General features: G+C 35.4%; 1 protein-coding gene across 1 annotated transcript in view; it reads left to right on the forward strand.

The window, feature by feature from the left end:
- Positions 1-357: 357 nt before the first annotated feature.
- LOC106881614 (dynein axonemal heavy chain 1) overlaps positions 358-21022 on the forward strand; it is a 176133-nt gene continuing 155468 nt past the window's right edge. The window contains exons 1-11 of the mRNA XM_089337496.1: positions 358-445; positions 5156-5368; positions 7563-7638; positions 8753-8841; positions 9805-9893; positions 10669-10958; positions 13640-13792; positions 15763-16009; positions 17085-17242; positions 20133-20347; positions 20708-20875. Of these exons, the coding sequence (XP_089193622.1) occupies positions 5177-5368; positions 7563-7638; positions 8753-8841; positions 9805-9893; positions 10669-10958; positions 13640-13792; positions 15763-16009; positions 17085-17242; positions 20133-20347; positions 20708-20875 (1677 nt within the window). The 5' untranslated portion in view covers positions 358-445; positions 5156-5176. The remainder of the gene's footprint in view (positions 446-5155; positions 5369-7562; positions 7639-8752; positions 8842-9804; positions 9894-10668; positions 10959-13639; positions 13793-15762; positions 16010-17084; positions 17243-20132; positions 20348-20707; positions 20876-21022) is intronic.

The raw sequence follows: 21022 nt of genomic DNA on the forward strand, positions 1-21022 counted from the left end.
TAGTTTCACTTTAAGCCACTCCAATCGAGCAGACATTATCAAATACATTCTATCCATGACTAACAAGTCTCATATTCAGACCCAGTGTATCAAGAGTTGAATTATCAATGCGTCCTATGAGTAAGATTTGAGGGAGATTCGGCTGCTATTTTTGCAAATAGAGTGACATGAATATAAGTATATAAAGAGAAATGGTAACGTTGTAGAGTGATGAAAATTTTGGTCAACTTCTTCAACTAACACAGTATGTTAAGGTAAAGCATAAATGATATGTTGTTTTTGCCAAAATAAGCAGTTTGTTGAACGACTCCATATTTGATAACGTTTACATAGAGTTGTCTCCCTTACAGGTTGCTAGGGTGAACGACGACGCTATGTTTGTTGACACTAGTTATGAAAATGCGTTAGTGACATCTCCGATAATTAGCGAAATTGCTTGATAAAGGTAAAGTGGCTGAAAGCATTATTTTCACTGTTTTTAATTTATTTTTGTTCAGGGATAAATTTCCAAATTTCATTTATTTCTGAGAATCTTATTTATTGATACTAATCAGTTATTAACTCCAGTTATGCACAAATCAAAATGATCTTCGATCAACAACGTATCCGCCATAACCATCAAATATCGCTCAGACGGCTCTGTTTTTCACCTCTGCCAGTTCTCTGCTCGAACCAAGATAGAAGAAAAGTGTGTGGAGAGTTTCAAGTACCGTCTTGTCTTCAGACATAGTAATATCTTAGACCGCATTTTGTAATGCGTTCTGCCTAGTTCAGGACAATAAGGTGTGATTCCAAGAAGATTTCACTGTTCCTAGGTTAAACACCTCGTAGCCTATTCCCTTCGGTTTCTTAATAATCTGTTGTTTCTTGTTGCGGATCTAGTTAAATTGATTCACAAGATCAGACCCCTTTAATTTTGCTGAGATTGCTTTTAATTTTGGTGTATCGATGCAACTCTGATTTTTGATTACGATCAACCAATTACTTTATCTCGTAAACAAAAGATTCTGATTTAAAGTTGGATAAATTTAGATAATTTTAACCAATCAACAGACAGCGAAGCATTAACAGCTTGTTGCCAGGACAACCGCATGCTATGTTGTGTTTCACTTCACCCGCTTGATTTACTTTACCCGTGTGTTTTGTTTGGAATTCTTTCGATACTAATACTCTGAGTGTCTATTGTATCGAAAGATCGCCGTTTACATTTGTTGCAACGAATGACTTTCAGTTTAACCCCAAGACAGGCCAGAATGAGCCATTCTATATTTTTATTGAAGACGTAGGACAACATTATTTAATGTCCTTCATTTTTGAAATGTTAGAGCATAGTGTGAGGGAGATTTGGCTGTTATTTCTAGCAAGTTGAACAAACACACACAGATTACCTCATTGGCTCATTTGCTGATGTGTATAAATAAACAAACACTGAAAGAAATGGATCTTCATCTGTTTCTAGGATGATCATTTCAGTTGTATGATCAACTGAACTGGTTACACATTCAACTGATACTTGTTTTATCAACCTTGAAAGGACGAAACGCAAAGTCAACCTGTGTGGGATTTGAACTCAGAATGTAAAGCATTTTGACCAGTGTACTAATGATTCTGTCAACTTGCAGTCTAATGGTCACACATTATATTAACATAACTGGCTGAGTATATCACATGCACATTTATATTAATGATGTACACAAATACATGATGGGTATACATAATTCTGAAATATGCATAAAGTAAACACATGCAGACAAATATATTAATATAACAAATTTTTAAAAAGTAATAAAAACATGCAGAGCATTATAGATATCAATGATAAAAAAAAATTTAAGAAGATACATGTTGACATTATTAGGTAACAGGTCATTTCACAGATGCTAAACTATAAATTCCACAGGGTATAACCTTAAATTCAACACCACTAAGTTGACACTGCTACAATACAGAAAATTTCTGTCTCACTATTGGCTAAAAATACAGATTTTATTTTTTTTTATTTTTAAACATCTTTAACTTTTACGTTAAAATTTTTTCTACATAAGATATTAGCTTCATGGAAATAAGAATGGAAAACTGCTTCAATATAACCAATTTTCAGATTTTTTAATTTCTTTAAAACAAAAAGGCAGATTCTGTGAATGAATTTAACTAGATCCATTGTTGCAATTAACAAAATTAAAAACAAAAAAATTGGTCTTTCATGCTTCGAGAGTACATTTGATGTAATCAATTATTGCAGTCAAATTTCAGAAATCAATATTTTTAATCATTATTTGAGGATGCCTGTGTGGCACTGCTATTGTTGTCATCCTGCCCCTCGATCATTTTATCACCACTAGGGTGTTAGTACCCTCCACTTCGGGAACCACTTGCATACACTAACCCAAAACCCTAAGCATACTATTTTCATTCCCATTCACTACTAAGATCACCCTTCTTTGAGATGCATTGCTTTTTAAAGCAGCATTGCCACCTTCCTACTTTGGATTGACTAAAAGGTGTGTTAGATGAGCATGTGCATCTAGGTTATAAACTCTAGTCTTGCAGATGGTTACCACATATACTTTAAAAGACTTAATGTAGTCCAGAAAAAGATCACTTTCAATTGTATCTATATATGTTTGTGTGTGTGTATGTATATATATATATATATATATATATATATGAAAGAAGGTTTGAAAATGCACTTATTTTTAAAAAATATTTATTTACTTAACCGGTTTCACTTTTTTAGAAAAAGATTATCAAAAGTCTTTGAGAATAATAAAAAATGTTAAAAAACAGTCTGAGTATTAAAATGCATATATACATTCTTTGATGATAAAATATATTTAAAGTATAAAGCTTTGTATGAACTTTGTAGTGTTACATACTGATTGTCATATTAAGGTGAAATTGTTGAAAACAGTGTTAAAAACAGTGTATGAAAATACACATATGGAAAAATACATATACATATACATATTCTCATACATATTCTTTGACAATCGAATAAAATTGAGAAGGAACTGACCTGGCCTTTTTCTCTTGTGTATATTGAAGGAATGTTTTACTTTCTTAAGAGACAGTATGACTGGCTAGCTGGGGTGGGAGGGAAGAAGAGTTAAAGAAGATTTTTTTATATATATATATATATATATACACACACATACACATACATACAGGGTGGCCCAAAAGTAGGTTTACGGTTATTCAACTGTCTCTTTTGCATACATATTTTAAGTTTAGATCTTAATTGTAAAATAATATGAAACCATTCTATGCTAATTTGGTTAATTTTGCCAAACTCCCGTTTCAGTTTGTAAGGCAGAAATTTAAAGTGCCTATGTGATAAGTGTAAACATACTTTTGGGCTACCCTGTATATCATCATCATCATCGTTTAACGTCCGCTTTCCATGCTAGCATGGGTTGGACGATTTGACTGAGGACTGGCGAACCAGATGGCTACACCAGGCTCCAATCTGATTTGGGAGAGTTTCTACAGCTGGATGCTCTTCCTAATGCAAACCACTCAGAGTGTGTAGTGGGTACTTTTACGTGCCACCAGCATGAAGGCCAGTCAGGCAGTACTGGCAACGGCCACGCTCAAAATAGTGTATTTTATGTGCCACCTGCACAGGAGCCAGTCCAGCGGCACTGGCAACGATCTCACTTGAATGACTTTTCAGCCACCGGCACAGGTGCCAGAAACGCGATGCTGCAGCACAAGTGCCAGGAAGGTGACGGTGGTAACGATCATGCTCAAACGGTGGTGCCATCATGACATATATATATATGGAGGATGTCCAGACTTTGGGGTCATCTTGAAGAATCTCTGTTCCCCACTTTTGCACTGTTGATAAAGCTGGAGTGTCATCCCCTAATGTAGCCAGCATGTCAGTATGAATGTCCTCTGAGGCTAAACTCTTTTTTCTGAAAATACATGATAACACCATGATGCCAAGTTTTGTCCATTTTCAAGAGAAGTCACTAGTTATTTCTGAAGTCTTCTTTGAATAGTCAAATGTCAGTTTACCTGGAAAGAAACAATGCAGTATGCAAGATTTCACAGATCTAGCATCACCCTTTCATAGTCAGCCTATAACATATTTTCAGCTTGCCCTTCTACATTTAGATAATCAAATGTAGTGTGTACACACACTACATTTGATTATCTAAATGTAGAAGGGCAAGCTGAAAATACACTACATTTGATTATCTAAATGTAGAAGGGCAAGCTGAAAATATGTCATAGGCTGACTATGAAAGGGTGATGCTAGATCTGTGAAATCTTGCATACTGCATTGTTTCTTTCCAGGTAAACTGACATTTGACTATTCAAAGAAGACTTCAGAAATAACTAGTTGTGACTTCTCTTGAAAATGGACAAAACTTGGCATCATGGTGTTATCATGTATTTTCAGAAAAAAGAGTTTAGCCTCAGAGGACATTCATACTGACATGCTGGTTACATTAGGGGATGACACTCCAGCTTTATCAACAGTGCAAAAGTGGGGAACAGAGATTCTTCAACATCCTCCAATTGCCACCACCAAGGAGAAAATTGATTGTGTTCACTACATGGTAATGGACGACAAGTGATTGACTATAAATCCAGTAGCCAATGTTATTAGCATATGTTGTGAGAGAGTTAAGAATATTCTGCACAATAAGCGTTTCTGCTTGGTGGCTGCCATATGGATATGATCAACATGAAACTGGAGGGAGTATGAAGTAATAAAAGAAGCAAGAATTAAACTGGATCAATCAGTGAGATTCTGAGTCAGGACTTGGAGAAAAAAATCTCATTCAACCGGTGTTTGTTACCAGATCATAGGTCTAATGAAACTGCTTGAGATCTGGCTGTGTTTAAACTACCAAATTCATTCAAATTAGAAAGAAGTGATACACATGAAACCAATTTTCTTCAAACAGTAAGTGATAGAAAAGTCAGAATGAGATGGTGAATGAATTCATTGATTTCTATGCTTTATTCTTCCAGTTTTTGTGGAAGGAACAGGTTGATTTGACTTAAATATGCTATGATTGATATGTAGGCATATTCCATATAGGATAGATATTTATCCTATCCTTTTCCAATAAAATAATATAAAATGCAAATTAAAAATTGTTTTATTTTATAAAATTTATATAAACATTTTTTATTTCAGATTTTTACAAATCAAGTAAAAATGGACCCCAATTTATTGGCACCAATTAAAAGCTTAGCAAGTATATCTATGAGTCGACGTCGGTCTTTGGCCAATCAAACAAATTCAGTAACAAATCTGAAAAAACAGAAGAAAGAACAAGAGCAGCCAACAGATTTGAAGGAACAAGGATATTATTCTGAGATTATTGCAAAAGATTCAAACAAATCATTGGTTATTGTCTTTATAAATATGAATTTTCATTATATTTATCAAATATAGTAAAGTGAAAATAACCGAGAATGCAAACCATTGGACTCGGTGCTTTATAGCGCTGAGTGCAATGTCTTGCAGTTTTGATTAAATGCTGCTAAACTAAATTTTGAATTTTGTCTCACTTTGATCAGTAATATATATAGAAGCGAGCTAAATTCAGTTAACAATATCTTCTAAAAAATTGGGTCATAAAAAATGTGTTGCTTTTCAAGCATGTTTTAAGATATGTTAATAAGAAATTAATTTTGAAACCCTTTTTTTTTTTTACTGAAATATCTAATTAATTTCACAGTTAATTATCTAACATAATTGAGAATTTCTCTAATATTGCTAGCATTACTCATGGAGCTGATGACAGAGCAATAAAAATATGCTTCATCTTGTAACTTTCATTACTCGTGATAACATAAGCTGAGAATTTATGTTCTCAAATACATACCATTGTATGCTAATGTTTCATTCATCTCTATTATGCAAATAACCTTTGTAAGTGCTTGATACTGCCTTAGATAACATTACATGCCTCGACATTTACATTGCATAATCATTATTTAGTGTCCATTTTCCATGCAAGCATGGATTAGCCAGTTTGACTGGTATTGGTAAGTCGGAGAGCTGTATCATGCTCCAGTCTATTTTGGCTTCGTTTCTACAGATGAATGCCCTTCTTAACACCAACCATGCCATAAAGTGTACTGGATGGTGTCTTTTATGTGTCATTGATATGAGAACCTCTTGTGTGTCACTCATGAGAAACAATACCTCATTTCTGCCTATTTGCTGCAAGCCCTCTATCTCACACCCTCTACTTCATGAAGTTAACCATTTTGTTGAAGCTAGGAATTTCTAAGTTTCCATCTACTCTACTTCTTGAACTTCATATAATTTCTAGGTCTATTTTCACAATGAAGTTAGTTAAATAACAGAACCTATATATTTCTGAAAATTATCAGTCTTTGTTAGCTCACATCGTCAGGGATAGTATCAAGTTACTTCCTTACAAACTAGATACAATAACTCACCTGATGAATTTGTACTTTGGAGACTCCTACTGTGTCTCCATTCACTTTTCGCAACTTGTGTTCTTGCTTTCAGATGTCTACTATATCTCAGTTTATTCCATAATCAAAAATCTTCGTAAGTTCTGAATTTCAGTAATGTACAAAGTAAGAGTTAAGAAAAAACAATTGAAGTTAACAACAATGGTGATAATGTAAAGATTAATGGTAAAGATAAAGCTTAACACAAATGCTGATGATAATAATGATTAAAATGTTGATGACAAGCAGTGAAAGATAACTAAACTGGAAGTCTGTCTCACTTGACTACATATTTATACCAGGATAGACTTCAGCTTTGTAGTCAACCAAAAGGACACTATTGTGCATACACACACACACACACACAACAGACACACCTTTGTATCATCATCATCATCGTTTAACGTCCGCTTTCCATGCTAGCATGGGTTGGACGATTTGACTGAGGACTGGTGAAACCGGATGGCAACACCAGGCTCCAATCTGATTTGGCAGAGTTTCTACAGCTGGATGCCCTTCCTAATGCAAACCACTCAGAGAGTGTAGTGGGTGCTTTTACGTGTCACCCGCACGAAGGCCAGTCAGGCGGTACTGGCAACGGCCACGCTCAAAATGGTGTATTTTATGTGCCACCCTCACAGGAGCCAGTCCAGGGGCACTGGCAACGATCTCACTCTAAAATCCTACGAAGGCCAGTCAGGTGGTACTGGCAATGGCCATGCTCAGAATGGTGTATTTTATGTGCCACCCGCACAAGAGTCAGTCTAGGGGCACTGGCAATGATCTCGCTCGAAAATCCTTACATATGTCACGGGTACAAGTGCCAGAAAGGCAACGAGACACATACACACACACATACAATATACAAAATGCTGACACACATACTCAGCAATGAGAAACAGAAACAAACATACATGCAAACATGTGCATATAGAGGGCATATGTATGCACATACAAAAGTGCATATGTTTTTGTAATCAAACATTTATACACATAGATCTTATTGATCAATTTGTAAATATGCATTTGTTCATGAATTTCAATTGTAGTATATTTAATTTATTCTTTAAATGTTCTGGCAGAAGACCCATTCATATTTCACTTCATTACAGCCTGCAATTGTTGGATCACAAAATATCAGGCAGAATACTCTATGGAATATTCAAAAAGTGAAATACTCACCACAAGGTAAAGCCATTTTTAAATGTATTTTAAATACATATGTATTAATATCTATGGTATACAATATTATAGATTCATTTCAGATGATTTTACCTGTCAGTTTGGCACACACACAGTAGGTTAAGCCACCGTGTGTGTGTGTGTACATGTGTACATACATGCATACACACGCACACATCTTAGGTCCTGGTAGGGTGTAAAGGTAAGGTATTTCCAGAGAAGCACTTAACCTGAGTTCTAGGCTATCAACACTGTTGGATTCCAGACTAATACTGAAATTCTTCCAGTGTAGAAAATCCTAGTTTTGCAATGGTAAAACCATTGTGTGGTGAAGAGCAAACTATAATCCAAATAATAAGACAAAGAAATCCTTTAATGAACCATTACAATTGTTTCTGTAACAACTCTGCTTGCAATGCCAGTTTATGCAAAAATTCAAAGTGAAAATTTACATAATGTTTGTGGTTTTAGAGTTTAGAGAGGCACATTTTCAAACTTGCACCAAAGGTGCACTCCTATATGTGTGCTGCACAAAGTAACTATTTTGAAGGAGATGATGTTTAAACTTTGATAGGTAAGTTATTTTTTAATTAAACATAACTGGTCCAGGAACTTTTTGATACCACCTCATATACAGTGTAATAAAAGTTGTAATAGGTTGTGTTTTAATACCATTTACATTTTATACAAAAACTTTAAAAATAATCAGAATACATAACTAATCTTTTTATTTGAAATCTTTTTTTTTTTTTTTTGGTTTTCAACCTTCTGGCTAATATGGTTAATGTTAAGGTATGAATACTTACTATTTAAGTGTCCGTTATAATATTTCTTTGTATAACATTGAAAATAGTATTTATGGCCAGATGTGTCAATTTTTGCTTATTTGTTTTTCTTTAATCCACGATTCAGTTTTTTTCATTTTCTATCAATATCTAAGCAATATCCAACTATATTTCATACTTCACAATACATCTCACAATATTTCAATATTTTTTTTTACACATTCCACAATATTTCTATCGTCAACAATATGTTTTACTTATTCCATTATTCTACCATTAATTTCACAATATGTTTGGCTCTATATGTCACAATATTTTGCTTTATATTTCAACAGTGACAGCATGTAACATTCCACATGAAGTTGCCATGCAAAAATTAACAGGTGAAATTTATGAAAAAACAACAGCACCAACATCCAAATCTGTTAGTACTTTTTCAAATCTTATTCCCAGTTTTAGAGATAACATGGGAAGCACTGAGTAAGATTTAGCTGCTACATCAGCATATTAAATGACTTCACAGAATCTCTTTAACTATTTATGACTATCTTGTTCTAAAAAATATAATTGAAAAAGTACTAAATCTTATGTAGAAATGATGATATGCAAGAAGGTTAATAATCAAATGAAAAGGAACCCAATCAGGATTTTTATAAACCTTTAACATTCATTTTACTATATCAGTTATAATGACATATTTACTGGAGATAAACATTTGACATAGAATATTGATCAAAGTAATATGCAATGTTTAGTATATTCCTATAGAAAATTTCTATAGTATGTTCACTGATATAATACAACCCTCATTTTAGCAATCCTCCTGAAAATAGCCAAATTTCATATTTAGCTATTTAAAGAAAAACAATTTTTCTAATGTAACTATGGACAGTTGTCTGCTTACATTGACTCCTCCAGAAATGATATCATTGTCCCTGCCCATGCTACAGAGTATTTCAAACATTTCAGTCATTTACTGTTACTTGTAAAAAATTTGTGTAGATTAATTACAAGGGGTTCGAATCTTGCAAATTGTTGCCTTTTGGTTTTTACCATCAATTTTTGTTTGAAATATTTACAAACATGAGATTCACAAAACAAAATATGCTTTCATTTTCAGAATAAATGCAATTTCTGCCTCTTCTGTAGCCATGAATGATTTCTTTCTTTGACAAATATATTTCTATAATTTTAGATAATTTTCATTCCCCTTCCTACTTAGTTCAGATGAATGTAAGACAACAACCATCTTAGAAAAACATTGTTTTTTTTTTTAAAGAACAATAGTGTGTTCCTTGTTTTTGTATTCAGCTGTACATTTTAATTATGAGCTAGCTCCAAAATATTCAATTGATGGTAATCAGGAAATCCATGTCTTTCTCATCAGGATTTTCCATGGAAATCTTTTGAAGCAAAAGTTCAGCTACCATACTATACACCTACTGGAAAATGTCCACGAAAAATTGAAATTGAAAGGTAACTTGCCACACATGCTATTATATATTTTATACCTTGATCCATTTGATGATTATACATTTTAGATTATAATTATTATAAAAAGTACCTGACATGTATTGGAGTTTGTCATCCTCATCATCGTCGTTTAATGCCCACTCTCCATGCTGGAATGGTTTGGACAGTTCGACTGAGGACTGGCAAGCCAGAAAGCTGTACCAGGCTCCAATCTGATCTGGAAAGGTTTCTACAGCTGAATGCCCTTCCTAACGCTAACCACTCTGAGAGTGTAGTGGATGCTTTTTATGTGCCTCCAGCACAAGGGCTAGTCAGGTGGTACTGGCATCAACCACAATTCAATGGTGTTTTTTACATGCCACTGGCACAGGAGCAAGTCAGTCGGCACTGGCAATGACAACACTCAAATGGTGCTTCTTACATACTACCTGCAAGGGAGCCAGTTAGGCTGCACTGGCATCAACCACACTCAAATGGTACTTTTTATATGCCACTGGCAAGGGAGCCTGTCAGGCGACACTGGCATTGACCACACTCAAATGGTGCTTTTCACCCACATTTTTGTACCACTATAAAGATGGTACGTTGGATTTCTTCTGTGAACTGACATTAAGATCTTTTAGCTACATAGGTTTTCCAGTAAGCTATAACATATTATTGCTTCAAATGAACATGCATTAAATTTATTAAAATATGGTATTCATACTGGAATAGCGACCACTTCTAGGGAATAATGTGGCAATTCTGACATGTTTTGTTGTCTCTGTTTTGTTTATAGAAGACGACGTCTCTATGCAAGTCTTAACCTCACTGATTTACTCACTGCTGAAGGAATATCATGTGATGAATTGATTCCTATAAATATTTTTGATCCTGAATCTAAAAATATAGATATAATTGAAGAACGAACAACTCCTTTCAAAACATATCTTCCACTTGAGATCTTTGATAATGAAGAATATGATTGCCGCACACCCTATGAATGGGTACGTATGGGAGAAGAGAACAATATTTTGAAACCAGTTCCAGGACTTGCTTTTTTAAAGAATCATCCAAAAGATGATCAAGGTATTTCTTTAACTTGTATTATCTTCATCTCTCCAAATTTTTTCATTTATTTTTACTTTATACTTATCTCCTATATTACTGTAATACTTCAGAGCTCTACTACCACCACCACCACCACAGTCCCCAGCATACATATACATACATGCATGCATACATACATTCATTCATTCAAAAGGATCATACTACATGATCCTTTTGACTGAACATCACATGGAATTAATATCTGCATTTGAAATAACAACACATGAGTTCTTATCAGACTTTACACATCATGGGAAAGAAGACTGTTTATGCATTCTACACAACACATTTCTTGGATAACGGAACAGCAACTTTAACATTCTAAACATATTTTTATTTTCATATTTTCCTTTTACATTTTCTGCATTAAATCTAATTTCTTGTCTCTCTCTCTCTCTCTCTCTCTCTCTCTCTCTCTCTCTCTCTAATAACTTCTAAAAATGTGAACTCCACTAATTCTTTCCTTTGAAGCTATTTTAACTTGTTTCTGATGGAATATCATTTATTTCCTTGAGACTGTTGTAAGACTGCCTTTCTATCTATAAATTCCTTAGGAATACCAAATTGGTTTGGCTTTATCTTATTTTATTCAATATATACATGCTCACACACACCCTGCCTTAGACTACTCACACATGCTATTATTGAACCAGGAGCTCAGCAACAGTCCTTTTGTGGCACTTACATACCCTTACCTGCCTTGTGGATCTTCTGGATATCTAAACATCTCATATTGTGTGCTTAAAATATCAGATGGTGTCGACTATAGTCCAGTCATCCCTATAGTCAGTCAGGTGATACATGGAATCATAACCAATGACTGGTATAGCAGCACCATAATCAACTGCTACAAAGGTTAAGGTGATGCATTAGATACAAATAATTACAGATGTATCAAGTTGTTGGATCAGGTAATGAAAGTCACAGAGAGGGTCACAGCCCAACTAATTAGGGAGAGAGTCAGTCTAGATGAGATGCAGTTTGGGTTTGTGCCAGAGAAAAGCACCACTGCTACTATATTTGTGGTAAGACAGCTGCAAGAGAAATACCTAGCCAAAGATAAACCTCTTTTCCTGGCTTTTGTTGATATGGAGAAAGCCTTTGACAGGGTCCTCTGATCCCTTATCTGGTGGTCAATGCAGAAACCAGGGATAGATGAGTGGTTAGTGAGTGCTGTCCAAGCCATGTACAGGGATGCTGTCAGTAAGGTGAAAACGAGAAGTAGTTGATAGCTTCCGTTACCTAGGTGACCAAGTCGGTAGTGGGGGTGGTTGCTCTAAAAGTATAGCTGCTAGAATAAGAATAGCCTGGGCAAAGTTCAGAGAGCTCCTACCTCTGCTGGTGACAAAGGGAGTCTTGCTCAGAGTAAAAGGCAGACTGTATGATGCATGTATACGAACAGCCATGCTACATGGCAGTGAAACGTGGGCCATGACTGCTGAGGACATGCGTAAGCTCACAAGGAATGAAGCCAGTATGCTCCGATGGATGTGTAATGTCAGAGTGCATACACGGCAGAGTGTAATTGCCCTGAGATAAAAGCTGGACGTAAGAATCATCAGATGTGGTGTACAAGACAGACGACTGTGCTGGTATGATCATGTGTTGTGTGTGGATGAGGACAGCTGTGTGAAAAAGTGTCACACCCTAGCAGTAGAGGGAACCTATGGAAGAGGAAGACCTGGGATAAGATGCTGAAACACGACCTGCAAACATTGGGCCTCACCAAGGCAATGACAAGTGACCGACACCTTTGGAGATATGCTGTGCTTGTGAAGACTCTGCAAGCCAAGTGAGACTGTAACTGTGGCCTATGCCAGTGCAGCATAAACAGCCCATTCAAGAGTAGCCTTCAATCATTGGGTAATAAACTGTGCTTGTGAAGACCTGTTGAGTCAAGTGAAGTCATTGTCATGGCTGATGACAGTACCACCTGATTGGCATCCATGTTGGTGGCATGTAAAAATCACCAGTCAAACCTGGTTGATGCCAGTGCTGCCTCACCTGTCCTGTGCCAGTGGCACATAAAAATCACCATTCGAGTGTGATCATTGCCAGTGCTGCCTGACTTGCTCCTGTGCCAGTGACACGTAAAAGCACCATTCGAGCTTGATCGATGCCAGTGTCACCTAACTGGTCCTCTGCCAGTGGCACGTAAAAAGCACCCACTATACTCTTGGAGTGGTTGGCGTTAGGAAGGGCAACAGGCTGTAGAAACATTGCCAGATTAGATTGGAGCTTGGTGCAGCCATCTGGCTTGCCAACCCTCAGTTAAACCATGCAACCCATGCCAGCATGGAAAGTAGACGTTAAACAATGATAATGATATGTAATATATTACTATGTATTTATGTGTATATATGTATATGTATATATAGAGTGCGTGGAAAGTAATTAGGCATTAGAAATTGCTTATAGAATTTTTAGTGTCACTGAAGTCATGACAGAAAGATTTTTTTTCAACGGAGAACACTAATGGGGATTCTTTATTTTCTTATTGACTAATTGTCCAGATGACTGTTGCTTAACTGTTCAGGAGCGAGCTAAGATAGTAGCACACTATGAAGTGTGGAATTCCGTTGTTTTGGTTAATGGAAACACATCTAAATATGCCAGGTTATAGACATTATTATTTTGTAACAAGAAGTTTTTGTTATTAGGTGTTCCTGAAAGTTCTCATGCTTGGAAGAAAGTTGGAGTGCTTGGCTACAAACCTGATACCAAAGAATATTTTGTTCAAGAAGTGAATTCTGAAGGTCGTTTAATTGATGATGATGGCAATCTTGTGGTAGGGATAACAGATCCTGAAAATGGTAAATACTTTTTCTCTCTTACTTTTTACTTTTTTCAGTCATGGGACTAAGACTATGTTGGGGCACCACTTTAACAGGTTTAGTTGAACAAACCATCTACTATCCTAATTTTGCGTAGTACTTATTCTAATATTCTCTTTCACTGAACTACTTACTTACAGGAATGTGAATAAACCAATCCAAGTTGCCAAACAGTAGGATGTGGGAAAAAAGTACAAAGGCATTCATGCATGTACACGCACACATGCATGCACATGTACCTGCCATCTCATCACCTTTGCCTTGTACTCTTCTATATTTGATGTAAGTGGCAACTTCAACTTTGCCTCTTAGCAGCATAGGTCAACATCAGTCTGATTTAGTGAATTCTTTCATCTGTTTGGTGTCTATTAAAGTTTTATTGCACCATCTCCAAGATTCTTCATTGGCTGTTTTGATAATGTAGGGTTCCTTTTGCCACCTACTTCGAAGCTGATTTCTTGACTCACTTTCCCTTTCCTCGGGGAGAATTCCAGACTTCTTCAGTTTGAAGGTTATTATGTCATCCATTTTTCTGAGCAAATTACAAGCCTCTGACTCTTTGGATGCTAGAATAGTAGCATCATCCAAGAAGGCAGTGACATTTGACATTTGCCAAGTTCTGCAGGTTTCGCTTTGCTTTCTACATCACTTAGGAGCGCCTACATCACCAGAATAAAGAGTATTGGTGACATTGTGCATCTCTTTGTGATTTCCACCTACAGTCTAGCTTAATTGTGTATTCTCTGGTGCTAAACCATATCTTAAATCTGATGAAAAATGCATCATATATTTTGGATATTCTCTTCCAAATATGGTACATCTAGAAAAATATTTGTATCATCTGGTGGAGTACAAAACCGTAGGCTTTTGTCAAACCCAACCACATCCTATCCAAGTGAATGTTGTTCTCCTTCACTTACTAGATGGCTTCCCAGATCATACTTCCATGTTCCAGGCAACTAGCTCCACTAGAGACATCGTCCTTCTTAATTGATGCGCCAATATAGTTGTTGCTGAGGAGATAATCTTGATGCCATTATTATGAAGAATATCTTTCCTTCTACATTCAAGAGTGAGATTAGGTAGAACTAGATCACATTCTCTGAGTGCTGTTCCTTGGCAATGTACCTACTAGCTGCTTTCAGCCACTGGCAGCTGACATGAAAGTTCTATAGCAACTTTATTTAACATGTAACCCTCTGAAGACCTTTGAGCCAGAAAGGTATACTGTTCAAGAGAAAGGCAGACTTTTTCCTAGCTTTCTTAGCCACTTGCTGAAATGTTGGAGATTTCCTGTTACTTTCTTCTTCCCTAGTATGGTTGGACTACACCAGGTTTGCAATGTGCTCAGGGGACTGACTCTGTGCTGCCTGGTCTCTGAATATGTCTTATTCATCAAGTGCTCTTTCAGAGTGACTTTCTCTGTTCAGAATGCATCTGATTGTAACTGATGAGGCTCCTGGTATACTTGTAAGGCTCCCAGAAGAACATTTCTTGCTGTCTCTTTAATTGCAGTCGTCTCTTCCCCATGTATTCTACCTTTCTTTGAGGTATTTCCAGATCTTCCCTAATCCTGCTTTATCTTCAGAATTTCAGGTGCATAACTGTCTTTCCAAATTCCTTTTCTTGTTCCGTAATTTTTCCATCTGTCTTTACCTCTTGTTCTTCTTTGCTGGAAGTTCTCCATTTGTTTTTACCTCTTGTTCTTCTTCGCTGGTGATCTTGTGTTTTTTTTCAGCCAGTCTTTTGTACGATGCTTGACAAATTCCATCATCAAGCTTACTTCAACTCTCGCATTGGTTAATGGCAGGAATTTTGGTTTGGCTCTCATCAGAAGCATCGTTTTCTTGCTTATTAGATCCCTTTACTTTGAGGCCCTTTACACACACACACACACACACACACACACAAATTTGCTATTTCTAGCTATTGTCATTATGTTTTCCCAGTTATATTAGCAGAAAACCAGTCATGGACACCAAGAATTTATTTAATGTTCTGTGCTGAAGATCCTCGAGTATTTGCCAAGCGTATTGCTGAAGCTGTCAAACAGCGAAAAACAACAGAAGCTTTGTTACGTTACCATCTTTATGTTGATTGCATGCCAATGGATGGAGTTGGTGAACTTGATCAGGCATCTCTCAAGAGAATGACAGAATGGGCAAAAAATACATGTGGAATTTACAAAGACAAAAAGTAAAAATTATTTTATTTTAAAAATTGTCTTCTATTTTTACTATGTTTACTGAATGTAAAACAAAAGAAAATGTTTGGAATAATCTATATGAGCAAAAATGGATGGATCTCATAAGCTGACAACTTTGCTCTAAATTTCTCATGATTATTTTTGGGGGCATTTTATAGGTTACACTATTTTGTTTCCATATCTTTGAGGAAATGCCTAATGAGAAAGTTACCTTACTATACTTTAGAGAGAAGAAGAATTGTGATAGTAGGCGTTTAAGACGGGTAGGAGTGGTCAAATGGGGATTTGATGTGTGTGCGTGTGTGTGTATGTGTGTGTGCTATAGGGAGTTGGTGAGAGAGTAGTGGGATGTTTTTCCAAAAATGCCAAATCAGTGAATGTTTTTTTCTATAACCTCTTGTTATTATTCTCTCAAAATAGGTTTGGGGTTGTCTTCATACTTGCAAAGATGGAATTTCCTCTCCACTGCATGACTCTATTCAATTTATAATTTTGGAGATTTTTTTCTTTTGTTAACGAAAATCAATCATCAAAGCTAAAATGAAATGTTCTCATTATTGAGCATAACTTTAATTAAATAATCTCTAGTTAAGAATCAGATCTGAGTGTTCAAATTTAGAATTCAGTAAAATTACACCAAACTACAAGGCATAGAATCCAAAAGAAGTCCATAGCTGCTTGAATTAGTGCATGTGGAATCAAAAAATTTGTAAATAAATTGGTGAGAAGTTGGTGAACCTCTGTGCCAGCAGAAATGATTTGAAAGAAATAACGAAAGTTAGGATGAACTGTGAACATAAAAGTCTGCTAACTCTCGAAGGACACAAAGCAAGGTAGGTATCCTAATGTAAGATGAGAGTTAGCTGTTGCTGATTGGAGTTTGGAGAGCACACCATGGTGCTTTAATAAGAAGAAAGTATGATACTGTTGAATGATTTCTTAAGGAGTAATCAATGTCATCAGAAATATATTATTATCTATTGGACTATCTGCTAAGTTTTAACTTTTTATTCAATGTCATACAACTTTGATGTTTCTATATTCATTTCTCTTTCTTTTCAACAGTCTTGAAGATCATATCCAACTCTTGGAGAAAGAAGTGAATATAGATTTTTGTAGAACAATGAACAAGATAATATTTGACAAAACCGTAAGGGATGATCCAATAACGTTTACATTTGTTACACAACCTGAACCAATTGTTGAAAAGCTTTCAATGCAAGGTGATTATTGGTTTATCTCAAAGAAAATATGTAACTGTAAAACAATATATTGTTTAATACAGTTCTATATTTAAGAGATGAGGAATTATTTACATTATTTACATTTGACGGATATTTGTCCTCATCTTGTTTGTTGTTAACACAATGTTTCGGCTGATATACCCTCCAGCCTTCGTCAGGTGTCTTGGGGAAATTTTGAACCTGGGTTCTCATTCCTAACGATGTTACTATTATTATATTATTATTATCATTACTATTATTAATCAGGTCGCTGCCGTGAATCGAACTCGGAATCTTGGGGTTAGTAGCCTGCGCTCTTAACCACTACGCCATATGCCCGTGGGCAATTATGGAGTGGATTTTAGGGGTTATAAATCTATTATTTTTCTATCCTTCCTCAATACCGGTTCCCATATGCTATTCATATCTGCACTCGGTCTGCTTAGGAGGTTGTTGTGTCCTAGCATATGTGCTGCTTCTTTTAGTTTTCGTATTTTCCAGTGTTGTTCCCTGTCTATTATTTTAACTTGAATAATAATAGTAATAATAATAATAATAATATAATAATAGTAACATCGTTAGGAATGAGAACCCAGGTTCAAAATTTCCCCAAGACACCTGACGAAGGCTGGAGGGTATATCAGCCGAAACGTTGTGTTAACAACAAACAAGATGAGGACAAATATCCATCAAATGTAAATAATGTAATATAGTGTTTAGTTTTGGAAACAGAATTAACCCTTTAGCATCTGAACTGACCATATCCGGCCCAAAATATTCAACCAGTTTCTAGTGTCTCACACATATCCAATAAAATAATTTAAAAAACAATCACATCATTGAAATCTTGAAGCTATGAGATAATACATGATTAATTCAAAACAGATGAGAATAAATAATTATTACATTTGACAAAATAATTTGCATGCTAAAGGGTTATGTAAAATATTGTCAGTAAAATGTTTGAGAGAATAGATAATTAATGTTTCACAATTAGTCAGCGATTGTGCTAATTTTTGAATATTAATTTAACAATACCAAGTGGTTAAAGTAACTGATATTCCATGTCTTTAGAGATTAAAAGTAATTCTTTGATTCAATTTTTATTCTGATAACATATCTCAATGTTGATAAAATATTTATCCTGCCATGCATCCATCCATCCATCCATGCATTCATACATCTATCTGTCCTTCCATCCATACACCCATCCATCCATCCATCCATCTATAGTTAACTAATGTCATATCTGTAAAACCACTTCAATTTCTTTGATCTTAACAAAGAAGAAGAATCAAGGGTATTGATAATACATATGTTATAGCCAAAACTAAAAGTGTGTTTTAGAAAGATTAATAAGCGCAGGAGTGGCTGTGTGGTAAGTAGCTTGCTTACCAACCACATGAGTCCGGGTTCAGTCCCACTGCGTGACACCTTGGGCAAGTGTCTTCTACTATAGCCTCGGGCCGACCAAAGCCTTGTGAGTGGATTTGGTAGAAGGAAACTGAAAGAAGCCCGCCGTATATATCATCATCATCATCATCATCATCATCGTTTAACGTCCGCTTTCCATGCTAGCATGGGTTGGACGATTTGACTGAGGACTGGTGAACCGGATGGCAACACCAGGCTCCAATCTAATTTGGCAGAGTTTCTACAGCTGGATGCCCTTCCTAACTGCTCTTATAATGCAGCAATTCCTTCCTCAGTAACACAATCTCATTATATTAAACTCTATGGATCATAGGATATTTAGCATTTAGATAATAATTAAAAATAATGCAATATATGTATATATATATATATATATATATGTATGTGTGTGTGTTTGTGTGCGTGTTTGTGTGTCTGTGTTTGTCCCCCTAGCATTGCTTGACAACCGATGCTGGTGTGTTTATGTCCCCGTCACTTAGCAGTTCGGCAAAAGGGACCGATAGAATAAGTACTAGGCTTACAAAGAATAAGTCCCGGGGTCGATTTGCTCGACTAAAGGTGGTGCTCCAGCATGGCCGCAGTCAAATGACTGAAACAAATATAAAAAAAAAAAAAAAGAAAAAAGAAAAAAGAATCTTTGATTGTAATCAATCTTTGCCTTTTAGATTTGATGACAAAACTAAAGATATGTAACAGTGTAACTCATCATATGATGTGTAACTTTTGAAGTATATTTTTGTTGCTGTGGGTGATATAAAATATAGTGTACATACAATGAATATAACTTGTCAAATTTCTTGTTGTTTATACTGCATGACAAAATGAATAATGATTTTAAAATGAAAAATATTTATTACTTATAAGTAATTTAAATAAAACAAATTTCTCAGTTGTATAAATATTCTGTCACCTCCTCCTTTTCTCCCTCCTCCCCTCCTCCTCTGTTTCTATGATTCTTTCTCTTTCAAAACGTATGTGTGTAATGTTCTTTTACTTATTACCTGTCACCAAGCCTAGTATGAGCACTCATTTTGCACTTCATATGTTAACTCTTTTTGTTTCTCTCATTTACTCTCTCTCTCTCTCTCTCTCTCTCTCTCTCTCTCTCTTTCTTTCTAAATGATGTAAAATATAACAGAAGAAATCAACCAACCAACCTGACGACCACCCAACACTTATAACTGCTCTTATAATGCAGCAATTCCTTCCTCAGTAACACAATCTCATTATATTAAACTCTATGGATCATAGAATATTTAGCATTTAGATAATAATTAAAAATAATGCAAACAATTTTTGTTATTAATTTATAAGAGAGAGAAAATGGTTATACTCATGGATTTTGATGGTTTTTCTTAGATTGGCAAAATTGAGATAGTAGTTTAGTTTCTTTGCTGTGGCTAAGTTAGCTGAAGAAATTTCCAAGACTAATGAATAAATGCTTCTCTTAATTTAGGTGTATGTGAGGATGTTCCAGATTACCCATTTGAAGAACAATATGATAAGTTTGCTTTCACATCCTTGCTGACACGGGAGGAAACTGTTCATACATGTGTGAAGCTGCGTATAGAGTGTAACAAAGTGGCCTCTATGTCCCTCTTTCATGTGCCCACTACAAAACCCTTGAAAATTGATGAATTTGAACAAACACAATCTCAAGCAACTGCTCAGGTTTCTACATTATTTTGAATTTTATATTGGAATTTTTTTCCCCTATACATAAAGATAATCATATTCTTGTATCCCTGGAGTGGTTGAAGTTTAGATATATGATATCTCTGACTATGACATCATATTATTCCTGAAGAGTTGTAGGAGCTGAACAGATAAAATAGCTATTTTAGCTCATTGCATTTGTCTCATGTGCTGCATTCTTACTTAAGACATTTCTTTCCTTGCTTTATTACATTTAACTGATATTGTGTACCCAGACTACTGGCAAGTACAACAAATAGATGTTTTTGAAACTGAGATGTGTTGCTAATTAATGATAACCTTTAATTCAAAAATTTTTTTGAATTCTTTTCTTAGATTTCCTTATTTTTGAAAGATAGTTGGATATCCACTCTCCGTGCTGCAATTAGAACAAGCCTTAGAGACATTGGTAAAGGATGGTTCAATATTCATGAGTCAAACTGGGAAGTTTACCAAAAATCTAAATTGAAAACATTCATGGAAATGGTTAAATTCATAATGCAGGTATTAGATGATTTCTCTTGTAAAAGTTGTGATGATATTAACTAAACTAAATAATGGAACCAAAATATACAAATGCATTGTTATGATTATTGTTGTGATTGCTTAATTTCAAACAGGGCATGTTTGGCTGTTTGTAGAACACTGCTA

Source organism: Octopus bimaculoides, chromosome 19, assembly GCF_046866305.1.
Source record: "Octopus bimaculoides isolate indiv1 chromosome 19, ASM4686630v1, whole genome shotgun sequence".
NCBI classification, from domain to species: Eukaryota; Metazoa; Mollusca; class Cephalopoda; order Octopoda; family Octopodidae; genus Octopus; species Octopus bimaculoides.